This window comes from Achroia grisella, unplaced genomic scaffold, assembly GCF_030625045.1.
Source record: "Achroia grisella isolate CSIRO2021 unplaced genomic scaffold, CSIRO_AGI_Agris_v1 utg1086, whole genome shotgun sequence".
NCBI classification, from domain to species: Eukaryota; Metazoa; Arthropoda; class Insecta; order Lepidoptera; family Pyralidae; genus Achroia; species Achroia grisella.
This window is the reverse complement of record NW_026712572.1, coordinates 2,376,471-2,390,285: the sequence shown is the minus strand read 5'-3', so window position 1 is coordinate 2,390,285 and position 13,815 is coordinate 2,376,471. Positions and strand designations below refer to the sequence as shown.

At 34.5% G+C, this 13,815-nt stretch overlaps 1 protein-coding gene across 1 annotated transcript in view; it reads right to left on the bottom strand.

The window, feature by feature from the left end:
* LOC131842960 (thyroid transcription factor 1-like) overlaps nucleotides 1-13,815 on the bottom strand; it is a 58,122-nt gene that overhangs the window by 7,601 nt on the left and 36,706 nt on the right. Inside the window, exon 4 of the mRNA XM_059191539.1 lies at nucleotides 8,891-8,986. Within this exon, the coding sequence (XP_059047522.1) occupies nucleotides 8,891-8,986 (96 nt within the window). The remainder of the gene's footprint in view (nucleotides 1-8,890; nucleotides 8,987-13,815) is intronic.

Below are 13,815 nucleotides of genomic sequence, written 5' to 3'. Positions count from 1 at the left end.
TTAACCAGTTAAATGTCAAAAATCAATACATGTAAATTAAAGGAAAATGTCAATTTGATAATAATTTCAATATGTCCAATACTCATTACATCCACAGATCCGCAGGTCCACAGATTCCTTTCTGTCATCAATAACAGCTACTAAACGTCAGCGACTAGCAGTTTGAGACGAGTCATTGTCTAACGGGTCATGAAGCACCATTATCTTGTTGCTCCCATTAAAATCTCCGAGTACCCGCATACACAGCATCCGGCTGCCGAGAGCCAGAGACAACGGACCGCCGTGCTGATCGTGACCAGAGACAATGCGAGCCGCGATTGTGTTACGCTACTTGTGCAAGCTTTTCTTAGTTTTTAATTTTTATTAGATTCTACAAGTTCATTCACCCAATCAATTTTGTTCTATAATAGATTGGCAGTAACATATCATAGAAAAATATATTTATTTGAATAGAATAGAATAGAATAGAAAATAATATAAATATTTTATATAAATATAAAAATTCTGACTATTCCAAAGTACTTATATATTATATAAGTACTTTTGAACAGTCACTTTTTTTATTCTAATACTCATTCGGAATGCAGACTCATCACAAGCAGAATGAGCAAGAAATGCGTGTTGCTCTTATAAATATATAACTTTATATTTTAAAGTTGAAATGTGTAAATACAAACTACCAACTAGCACTAATTCAATAGAGTTAAATACACAAATAGAAAAAAATATTGATCAACAACTGGTTGAGTAAATAAATAAGAGTAAATCAGTCGTAGTGATTAGAGTGTACTAGTTCCTACAAGCAGCACTTGTTCACGAGTATGACGGATGAGTCAGCCGAAGTAAAGTGCCGTGCTAAAGCGATAGACCATCGAGACCGTAATGACGACTGACATTTTCTTCCATTAATAAGACAATATTTATAAAAAAAACCATAACAAGATGTGAATTGATCCCTTGTATTCGAAACGGCATTGGCTTCTGTAATAGTCATTTAAATGAACCTTTAATTGAAAAACAACTAGAACCTGGACAATTAATACAGCGACATCTAGTCCCACCATAAGCACAGCTTATATTATGAGTACTAGACAACTTACGTAAATATTTAGATTTTTTAGGCCTATTAATGTTTACATTGTATTAATCTAATTTTATTTATTATTTACATAACCTAATTGTACAACTAAGAACCTAAAATTAAAAAGCTTAAAAAAATATAATATGATGACTAAAATATATTATTAAAAGGGGTCCCTTTAGGCAACGTTCCGAAAATACTGGCAGCGTTCCCTCTTTGAATAGCTAGACTAATTCTTTGTCCAAGGTAGCTGCCAGCTCTTTGTAAATGTATAATATCATAGAATATACCCAGACCGATACAAATAATCATGCTTATGAATACAAATGTTTGCAACGTGCGAGGAAACGAACCCGCGACCATCGGAAATAAAGCGGTGTGCCAAACCGCTAGACCACCGAGGCCGTCGCCAATATTGTATAAGAATAAAAGAAATCATGACAGTATTATTAAAATAAATTATTTTACAAATGTTATTTGTAAATGTAAGCGGGCAGCGAGCCCGCGCCGCGCCCGGGGACCGGCAGTATCAACAGTGGCGGCGCGTCGCGAACATCGAAATTTACTTAAGTTAAATAACGAAACGAGAGCCCTCTGTTTGCGCTCCGACTTCAAATACTGCGGAATATTGTGGCCGTACCCGGCAGGGTTGCCAACACCAATAAAATAGAAATTCTTTAAAGACCGCATGCCCACTGGTGGGTCACTCCGCAACGTAAGTAAATTTAGATCAGATCGGGTTATCACCCGTGGGCGCTTAAATTGAACTAAATCTAGGGCTTACTAGAACATATATAAAAAATAATATACGTAATTAACAATAAAAAAATGCCAATGTGAGAAATACGATTTTTCAACGCGGTCCTTGACGTGTTAAGCACTTTTGAATAGTCATTCCTTATTTTTTTAATTTTCCGCTCACTCGGAAACCTGTCATCACAATTAGAATGAACAAGCTCTTTTTAATTTCAGAGATTTTTAGAGTAAAATCAAATCAAAATATCTATATTCATGTAGGTAGGTTTAGAAAACATTATGGCAGGGCTAACTCGAGTTGTCTATTAATATATACCGGAAGTGCGCTCCTCTGTGTCCGGAAATTAGCGATAGCGGGTTGGCAACCGAACGGTGCATTTCGGGAGATTGCTATCCGCTGTACCATCCAGACCGATTCAAACAAGCAAAGTCATGAATACAAATGTTTCTATCGTACGAGGAATCCGCGGCCATCGGAAATAAAGCGATCTATAAACCGCTAGACCACCGAGACCGTCCAAGACTATATGAAAGTCCCTTTTTTCTACTTCGAACGACTTTCATATAGTCTCCATATCCTTCCGCAGATTTTGTGCTATCTGCATACCCCCTATCGTCTGATGAAGATGTTTAGGCCAGCTGCATCCAAGACTATTATATCCAAAAAAGACTATATCTTGGATATAATGTCCCTTTTTCCGGACTAGAGTAGTCCGGAAAAAAAATCCGCGGAAGGATATGGAGCGGCTGAGCCAACTCCCGCCTGACGGATACGAAATGAAAGTCCCTCTATAATAAACGTTGTATGTTTGACAACCCTGCAGTGCTACTATCAAGCTACGTCCCAACTTCACCCTTATACCACTGCTTCTCTATTTTAACATTGCAATGAATATGCAAGGACGGAATGCGTTTAACCTTCCAACGCGAATTTGAATTCTATCCTCCTAAACGATAAACACACTGACTGTTAACGATGTATACATTAAAGCTATTGTAATTATTTAACACTGGCTGTACAGGCAACTTCGTCCGCGTGAAATTATAAAAAAGTGAATTAGAGAATTTTTTTCTAAAGTAAAAGTAGTATAAGTTACTTCTTATTTTTCATGGAATTCAACTTTTTTTTTCTAAAGTAAAAGTAGTATAAGTTACTTCTTATTACATCAACTACCTGCCAACAAAAGTCTCGTTAAAATCGGTCCAGTCATTTCACAGATTAGCCGGAACAAACAGACCGACAGACAGATAGACAAAAATTGTAAAAAATGTTAATTTGGTGTATGTGCCGTATTTATATTCATATGCATGAAGTAACAAACGGTTATTTCATTATTACAAACAGACACTACAATTTTATTTATATGTATAGATGAGATGAGGATACTTTAATATAAAAATATACTAAAACATTTACTTAGTAATAGTTATTTTTAAACTTTCGTGTTTAATATACATTATTTATAATATTAACCGGGTCTTAACCCAGTCGAAACGTCGAGAAATACCTTTATTTGCCATAAAATTTGTTCGTGTTAAGACCCGGTTAATAATATAAATAACTTACTTAGTAGGGGGGAAATGGGATTGTTAGTAATGTGGACTAATGAACCCATTACTAGCAATGTACCATATCAGGTTCACCTCCACGCGGTTCCCCCTGGAAACCATCGTGTTAAATTCCTGGTGAATTTGTCACGATGGGCTAACTGACCTGACCTCATGCTCATATTATCACCCTCCACTGGTGCCCCGCCAGCGTAAACCGTTAGCGCAGGCGGATGCACCATTCCATTATCACATACAAAAAAAAACTTACTTAGTAAGCAAAAGAAACAAATCAAGGCAATATTACGTGAGCAAAAAACCTGGTATGATTCAAAAGATTGCAATTAATTGTTCCCCCGGGCGTCGGGCGTGCAGCTTCCCGGTCCGAGGGCGGCTGACACTGACAACTCAAGGGTCAAAACCGTAAAACTGTTTAACCATACAAAAACCGCTACTACATTTATGAAAATCGAGAAATAACCGATATCGTTCTTGTCGTTCTTTACTATTATAAAAAAACTAAGTACCTAATGAACTCGATTCATATGACGGTCGAGTCATATTGAATAGAAATAGAAATAGAAATAATCTTTATTCAAATAAACTCATTACAAGCACTTTTGAATAGTCATATTTTGATTCTACCACTCATTCGGAATGCAGATTCATCACAAGAAGAATGAGCAAGAAACTTGTGTGTTGCTCTTTTTAATAGATGTTTTTTTATATAAATAATTACAATATAACAAGTAAGAGGCATGCGATAATCAACATAGAAGTCGCTACGCACTCATTATTAATGTAATCAGATAATATTGTCAGTGCTATAGATTTAAAGTTTTTCTATAAAAAGATTATTATCGTTAACGAATTCTTCAATTTTATAGTAAGCTTTTTTGCAAAGGAACTGTTTTATTTGACATTTAAATCTTTTTTCTGGCAGATTTATAACAGACTCTGGTATTTTATTGTAAAACCTTACGCAATTTCCATAAAACGAATTACTAACTTTAGCCAAACGACATTTAGGTAAAATCAGTTTGTTATTGTTACGTAAGCTTTTATTAGTGCAATCACTAACTCTTTTGAAACTGTCTATATTCCTTCTGGCATGATGAATATAGTATAGTTTTATAGTTGAAAAAGTATTTAGCTATGCCCTTGGTTTTTACCTAAAATTTATAGCGATAAAATTTATAGTCATTCAGTTCAGCAGTTTTGGCGTGAAAGAGTAACAAACATCCATACTCAGAAACTTTCGCGTGTATAATATTAATAAGATTTTAATCCATACTAGTGGTTGTCCTGTAGTCGAAATTCAACCATAATTAATAAAGAATATAGTATATATTCGTGTGTTTGTCAAATACACGGTAGTATGTGTAATGATTTTCTATTGATTCAATATATTTTTAGATATTATTAAATTAAAAAAAATATTAATATTCTGCACTTTTTCTCTATATAAATTATAAGTGTGCGAAATTTCATACTCCGTCCGCGCGATTTTATTAAAAAAGGCTACAAAGATTTATGAATAGAATAGAATAGAATAGAAAATCATTTCTTCAAATAAACTTAATTTAAGCACATTTGTGTAATAGTCAACAATTTTTTTTAAATCTACCGCTTATTCGGAAAGCTGTTTCATCACAAGAAGAATAAGCAAGAAACTTGTGTGTTGCTCTTTTAAACAATTTGCTTCACACTTCTCTTTTTCAAATTCACTTAAGGTGAATGTGTTGACCTTAAGATGAACCTACATATGCTATTGCGTTTTTGTCCAAATTGTTCCGTGACCGAATTATGTGTTAAACTTTATGATTTGAATGTATGTTTATTAGATTATAGCTTACTAGCAGCGCCCGCGGTTTCACTCGCGTCAAATTTCTTTAAAAAAATATAGCTTATATGTTATTCTGATGCATAAGCTATATTACTGTAATGTTTATTCAAAATCCGTTTAGCAGTTTTTACGTGAAAGAGTAACAAACATCCATACTTACTAACTTTAGCATCATTACTTAGTATACTAAGTACTAAGAGGACACTGACTTCTGAAACACAGGTATTTTCTATACCTACCTCAGAAATCAGGGACTTCTTAAGTATTTGTATTTGTAAAAAAAAAAAAAAATTTTTAGACAATAAAGATAAAAGATTAAAGTATAAAACAAAGTCGCTGTCGTTGTCTGTCCGTCCTTATATATGCTTAAATCTTTAAAACTACGCAACGGATTTTGAAACGGTTCTTTTTAATAGATAAGGTGATTCAAGAGATATATAATTATGTACACCCGTGCGAAGCCGGGGCGAGTAGCTAGTATATAATATTACCACAGATAACATAATATTACATAATATTACTAAGATTTAATGAACTGGCTAATGAACTGGTGAGTAATCAAGGAACCTGCCAGTTAATTCTCATAGGTAGATATTAATTGACTGATTGATCAGTCAATTACTGCGTACCTATTAGATTATTAGAGCGTGTATTAGAAACAATACGCGGCACCCGCCCTGCTTCACCAACCAATTAATATTATGACAATGCACCGCATTATAATCGGCGTATTAGCGCGCGCCTCCGTGACACCGCCGCCCGCGTATCATTGTTCTCGCCAGTACAGTTTGACGTTTGTTTTGGCGCGAATTCAAACGCGACGCCGCAAATGGTGTTGACACCATCAAAATGGAGATTATTCATGGATGTTTGCGGCCCTTTGTTGGGGTTACACAGCGAGTTTATGAAATTTATATTGACACGGCCGAGATTATTGAGTCTTTGTTATGAAGGATTTGAATTTAGGAACGCGAATGTGGGAAAACGGGTCGCGTGCCGCTGACAGATATTAATAACGGCGCAGAGGTCGCATATACCTACACTGTGGTAATATTCTGTGTCTACCACTCAACCATTGACGCGTAATATACGTACGTGGCATGAGAGTCCACTAATTTGAAGACACCACTCGAGATCGCGGTAAAAATTCAAACAAGGAATTCGCAAAAGTCCTCGAGAATGAAAGCGATGCTCCCCGATTCACTGGTGTTGTCGACGGTGCGTGAAACAAGATGCCAACGTAACGAGCTAACCCGGAGTGTCTTGCGTGTTGCCAGTGGTAAAAATAACAAACGGACGTGGTACAACATGGCCGCCTGAGGCGTCGCGCGCCCTCATCTCGTATTTTATCGTAGGCATTTTGTTCCGTAATTGAATCCGAGGGATGTTCGGGTCATAGCCGCAGGCAGTGGTTATGAAACCGATTATATTGTGATTTATGTTGTCTGTGTCGCTAACAGTAGCTTCAGGCGGCCGCCGGGCGCCGGGCGTTACATACACAGACACTGTTTTACGACGGTAATTTATTGGCGTCTGACATGACTACACATACAACAGCTAGAGAAGGGATGTATTCATTAAAACGAGGAATAAAATGATCCGATAGGACAGATTTGTTAATCGATTTACGAACAATCAAACATTAATCGATTGATTGTCACTCGAATAAGTACCTGTTCAAACATAGACAATGTAATTATTCATTATTCTGATTTTAATTAAACATTACATTTTGTCTATTAACGGATATAGATTATTGTAAGTCTATTTTCAACAAAGCTAAATGATTTTTTTAACATAGAGGGATGGAGGGCATATCAGCTTGCGGTTCACCTACTGGTAAGTGATTACAATCATCACCCACAACATCAGAGAAAAATACAAAGTGCGTTACAAAAAATACATCTCTATATGATGATCTACGTAATGCTGTAATGATAATACGTAGATCTCAATTCTTGTACTTAAACGTTCGTGGGTAGAACGTGAATTTACAGGAATTCTCTCTCTCATAATAAATGTTTTTATTAATTAATTATCATCACAAGTTTAATACTAAAATTTACGACGAACTAACAGGAGATAACCGTTCTCACGGGCGACGAGACGACAAACAGCTAGTTTATTGAATAAAATATATTTTAGACAATCTATCTTTTACACATTATACCTAATATTGTTATAGTTGTGTTTAGAAATCAAATAGCTAATAGGATTTTTTGCGAAACTGAGCATAATAAAGATATTTCGTAGACGGTCTACGAGATGCTACGTCATCTACGACTCTACGTAACCTACCACGCTGTCCTACTTCTAGCGATGTTAATGTTAAAATATTTTCATATGTAAAAGAATACAAATAATTACTCAAAGCTTAGTTAAGTATTGTTATTGGTTAACCGACTTCATAAAAGGAAGGTTTCCTTCCATAATTAAGTAAATACAATTACATGTAAAATAAATTCACAAAGTTACATGAAGAATTAGTATATAATATTAAAATATATATTACTTGCGGCATTATTGACATTTCTTATAGATATATTAATGTACGATCGTATTAAAGTATAAGTTACAATTATTATTTATGTAGGACTATTTTGTACAACAATTTTTTATTACTATCTCTACCATTTAGTTTGGCTAGCTATTTAAATTCATACTAACTGGCTAAAACTCAGATCTTACATTGATACTTCGAAAAATACATTGTTCACTAACTTGTTATCATTACATAGTATAAAACAAAGCTCGCTGTCATTGTCTGTCCGTCTCTATGTATGCTTAAATCTTTAAAACTACGCAACTGATTTTCAAGCGGTATTTTTAATAGATAGAGTGATTCAAGAGGAAGGTTTATATGTATAATACAGGTACACCCGTGCGAAGCCGGTGTGGGTAGAAAGTACATAATATGTGTGTCCAGAATATTTGTAAAGCGTTAAAATATTAGGAGATCATGAATAACATTATTATGCTAGCTAGTATTTGATAAAAATAGGGTATATAACCCTATTTTTATCAAACACTAGCTACCCGCTGCAACTCCACACAAGTGCACATATATTATACATATAAACCTTCCTCTTAAATCACTCTATTGCTAAGAACTGCATTAAAATCCGTTGCGTAGTTTGTTATCTAAGCGAAAAGACAGCCGAAGCGACTTTATTTTATACTATGTAAAGATGAACAATTATAGGATTTTCTTTTCATGATATACGACAATGTTAATAAACTGGGTTTAAAACCGAATCAGTTGAGTTTCTTGCCAGTTCTGAGCAATTAAATTTATAGACAGAACTGGACGGTAGAGAAAAAAATTAATACAATAAAACTTGATGTTCATTAGCGGCAAAATTATCCTAGAAGAGCGTAGCGGTTTTCTTGTTGATTGTCGCATGCCTAATCCTTGTTGTTGTTTAAATATAAGCACATCAATATTTATTTAAAAGAGCAACACACAAGTTTCTTGCTCATTCTTCTTGTGATGAGTATGTATTCCGAATGAGCGGTAGAATCAAAAAAAATTACTATTCAAAAGTGCTTATATTAAGTTTATTTGAATAAAGATTATTTCTATTTCTATTTTTAGATATTTTATTTAATTTGTATTGTAAAAAAGCATGGAATAGTTTAAAATTATGTCTATTACTGACCTGCGTCGGCGTTAAATGTATGAGCGATGCGAGATGCTCCCTCTCTGGTGCTGATAAATACTTTTGTTGCTTAAACCTTCGCTCCAACTCGTACACCTGCAACAAGGAGCTTATTAGACGTATTGGTTTTGGAATATAAAATATATAAATAAATATAAGCATCGAACCCGCGACCACTGTAAGTAAAGAGGTGTGTTAAACCGCTAGACCACCGAGACCGTCAATAAATATATATCTTACTAATATTATAAAAGAAAGTTTGTGAGTATGGATGGATGTTTGTTACTATTTCACGCACAAAATACAATGGATTTTAATAAAACTTTACAATAATATAGCTTATACATTAGAATAACATATATACTATAAATTTCACGCAAGTAAAATTCGCGAACACAACTAGAACATAATATACACAGAAAACACCCAGACCGATACAAATAATCATACTCATGAATAAAAATGTTTGCACCGTGCAAGGAATCGAACCCGCGACCACTGGAAGTACAGAGGTGTGTTAAACCGCTAGAGCACCAAAGCCGTCAATAAGTAAATATCTTATATCTATTATTATAAACGCGAAAGTTTGTGAGTATGTATGAATGTTTGTTACTTATTTACGCAAAAACTACTGAATGTCTTTAAATAATCATCAATATAACATATAAGCTAGTAATTTTATAAAGTAGGTTAAAACGAATTAATGCAGATAACAGTGCTGAGTATGACAAATCGGGGCCCTCGCATTAAAAACAACTGGCTACGAGGAATTTTCCGGAATAGAATTAATTACGCCAACTATACGTACAGTCTGCCTTCGTACTTCGCCCCCGGGGGCAGGGGCGGGGCTGAGCCTCCGACAGGGCGGGGGCGACCCCGCCTCGCAATTAAATAGCTCGCGTTCATGTAATTTGGTTATATAGCTATAACTTTATTTGTAATCCTAGATTGCTTTGTTTCAGGTATATATTCATGTAAAGTTTTAGTAGTATAGTATACTAGCTACTCGCCCTGGATTTGCACGGGTGTACGTTATATTATATATAGTGTATACCTTCCTCTAGAATCACCTATCTATTAAAAAGAACACTTCAAAATCCGTTGCGTAGTTTTAAAGATTTAAGCATACATAGGAAACAACAGCTACAGCGACTTTATTTTATATTATGTATGATATTATATATATATATAACCGTTCCTCTAGAATCACTTTATCTATTAAAAAACCGCTTCAAAATCCGTTGCGTAGTTTTAAAGATTTAAGCATACATAGTGACGGACAGACAGCGACAGCGACTTTGTATTATAGTATGTAATGATAATGATACCAGCGAAGTTTCTCTAAAAGATCTTGGCCTATCTGGAACTGCAGTACATGAGTTCCATACTAGAACATGTATCTACAACTGCACTAGCAGGCTCCTACCAGATTAGGCTGGACAAGGAGAGAAACACGAGTGGTGAAGGTGAGTGTTAAAGTTGTAACGTATATAAGAGGCCACCTAAACCTTCACCCGGGTCACAAGTCCCGGGAACTGCTCGGAGATTCCCTCTCTGCCACACGATGGACCCGACACCCTCACGGTGATCCATGGAATATTATGAAGTTCGTCTCTTCTTTTTCGTATGTAGCAATCGTTGATCATCCATAAACAATGCGAACCTTTGTTGCCCTAATGTCATATACTATTTTTATGGTGACAAATGGTAAGTGATTATCACATAGTGGTAAGTGATTACCGCCGCCCATGAGCACCTCCAACTCCATGGAAATGCAAGTGCGTTGCTGATATTTCAAGAAGGAATAAACTCTTTTCTTTAAGGTTTAAATATCTTATCGGTTCAGAAATACCAAACGCTGTAAGGTGATTCCACAATGTGGAATTCCTTTTTTTTTTACTTGGAGAAAATCCCTCATGGAGAAGAAGTCCCGTCCGAGAGAGAGGGGGGAGTGGAGTGGAATGAGCGGGTATTTTGAGACTCCTACTTACTAAAACCTCTACGATGTCTCTTCGCCATAAGCAGAAGTCGCGTGATCGAGTATAAGTCCACCGCGATTTCGATAGCGGTGGCCCACTTTAGCTATGGGCCTCATCTCTGCGGGTTCCCTAGAGGAACCCAAATGTGGAATTCCTATTTTTTTATTGGGGGGGTTTGGGCTATTGTCAAGTGCTAAGACCTGTAACACTGCGACCTTTATAGATCTATTGTGCCCTTATTCAAAGTTTGCTACCTAGACCGGTGAAGGACAAAAATTGAAGGATATTCTTAGGAGCGATGGGTTTTATCTTCTCAGGATATAGTGTATACTTTCCAAAGGAGATATTTCGTTAATACATGAGAGGGCTACAACCACATAGGATGTTTAGTGGCGTTTCCTTCTCTCTTGGCAAACTCTGCATATAGATGTTAAGCTAAGGAATTCCTAATCTAATTGTATAGAAATAAATACATAGTGATATAAACGATCAGCACAACTCTGAAGTTAAACGTATGAGGTGACCGAGTTGCTATGGAAAAAGGGGCCACAATAAAACTCTCACGCTTGACGCGATCAGGAAAATCTCCCCTAACAAGGCGATCTATTCACGGTACGACATTGAAATCACTAGTGTTATTTATATAAGGCACGAAATGAATTTTCTGTAATATTATTTAACTGACTTGAACAGCTCGTATTATACAAGCTGTCAGCAGATAGTAAATACAATTTTTATTGTTTAAAAGAGCAACATACAAGTTTCTTGCTTATTCTTCTTGTGATGAGACAGCTTTCCGAATAAGCGGTAGATTTAAAAAAATGTTGACTATTCAAAAGTGCTTAAATTAAGTTTATTTGAATAAATGATTTTCTATTCTATTCTATTCTATATGGTTTTTATTACTAACTATTCACCCCGGCTTGACACGGGTGTACATGTATTATATATATATACCTTCCTTTAGAGTTACTTTATCTATTAAAAAAACCGCTTCAAAATCCGTTCGGTAGTTTTAAAGATTTAAGCATACATAGGGACGGACAAACAGCGACAGCGATTTTGTTTTATACTATGTAGTGAAGTATAGATTATAATTACTATACCCCTTATATTCTGTGCAAGTCAGTTAAAAAATATTGTCACGATTTTAACTTGTAACTGAAGATATATTCCATGAGACTATATATACATGTTTATTATAATTTAATTTTATATTTATTTCGTATGTATTCAATAAGATTTAATTTTTGTTTATTTTTATAATTATATATGTATTTTACACTGGTATATTAGTATGTTTATATATTTGAATATGTATATATATATATTAATTTTCTGTATTTATCTATATTTGTTTTTCTTTATATATTAATTACAAAATTGCACCGCCTTATTATCTCTGATCAACGCGACTGTTCACTGGTAGAGAATGCCATCAGGCGTTAAGTCCGCCATGTATACAATTTTATATGCAAAAGAATAAATGAATAAACAAATATCTTCCATATAATAAAGATGGTATCACTTATATTTTTATTACATGTAAGTACAGATGTGGCAGCAGGCGAAGATTGAATTGTATATCATCTTTGCAATAAAACAGGGTCAGTGCTCTTACCAATTCAATTACAGCGTCATCGGACACCGGTCTCCAAGTGTCTATGACCTGTCCAACTTAGGAATGTGTCGACTTTATTTATACCTTAAATAGACACCCTAATAACCGGATCTTAACACAAATTATTTTATGACAAATAAAGGTATTTACCTCTCTCGACGTTTTGATTAGGTTGCACTAGCCGTGGTCACGAGCTGACTGGAGTAACAGCGATGTAATATAGATAGATGACAGCAGTTTTTTCATCTACCATAACTAGAATGTTCAACGAAAGTACGCGACACACAGCACTCATGTTATCCGTACTTACCACGGTTAGTGCAACCTAGTCGAAACGTCGAGAGAGGTAAATACCTTTATTTGCAATAAAATTATTCCTATTAAGATCCGGTTAATAATATAAATAACTTATATTAAACACGAAAGTTTAAAAATAACTACTTACTTGACATCATTGTTATATTTTGACCAATTTACATAATATCTTTTAAATTGTAGCAATAACAATGTTATTCTGATATAGAACCTATATTGCTGTAAATGTTCATCAAAATTATTTCAGTTTTTGCATGAAAAAGTAACAAACATGTATGTTTATAATATTAGTAAAATTCTGCCTTCTATAAACCATAGACAAAATATTTGGAGGACAAACTATTCTATTATTATTTCTGAAAGTCTGCTAGTTAGAAATAGAAATAATCTTTATTCAAATAAACTCATTACAAGCACTTTTGAATAGTCATATTTTGATTCTACCACTCATTCGGAATGCAGATTCATCACAAGAAGAACGAGCAAGAAACTTGTGTGTTGCTCTTTTTAATAGATGTTTTTTTTATATAAATAATTACAGTATAACAAGTAAGAGGCATGCGATAATCAACATAGAAATCGCTACGCACTCATTATTAATGTAATTAGATAATATTGTCAGTGCTATGGATTTAAAGTTTTTCTATAAAAGTTAGTTAGTTAGTTAAACTGAGCCACAGTTTATTCAATAAATTATTTCTAAACATGTTTAGTGATAGTAGTTTAAATATAAACGTGAATAAATTTAATCTTATTCATATTAGTCATTGAAGTTTGAATGTTTGATAATTTTTCAAGTAAAAACTACCGCAGTGATTCAACAGAAATTTGTTAAACAAATAAATCTTATTAATATTACAAACACGAGCATTGCTGAGTGTAGATGGATGTTTGGATGTTTGTTGCTCTTTCACGCAAAAAGTACTAAATGGAATTGAATGAAACTTTACAATAATGTAGCTTATATATCAGAATAACATTTAGGCTATAAAATTCAGACAGGTGAAGCC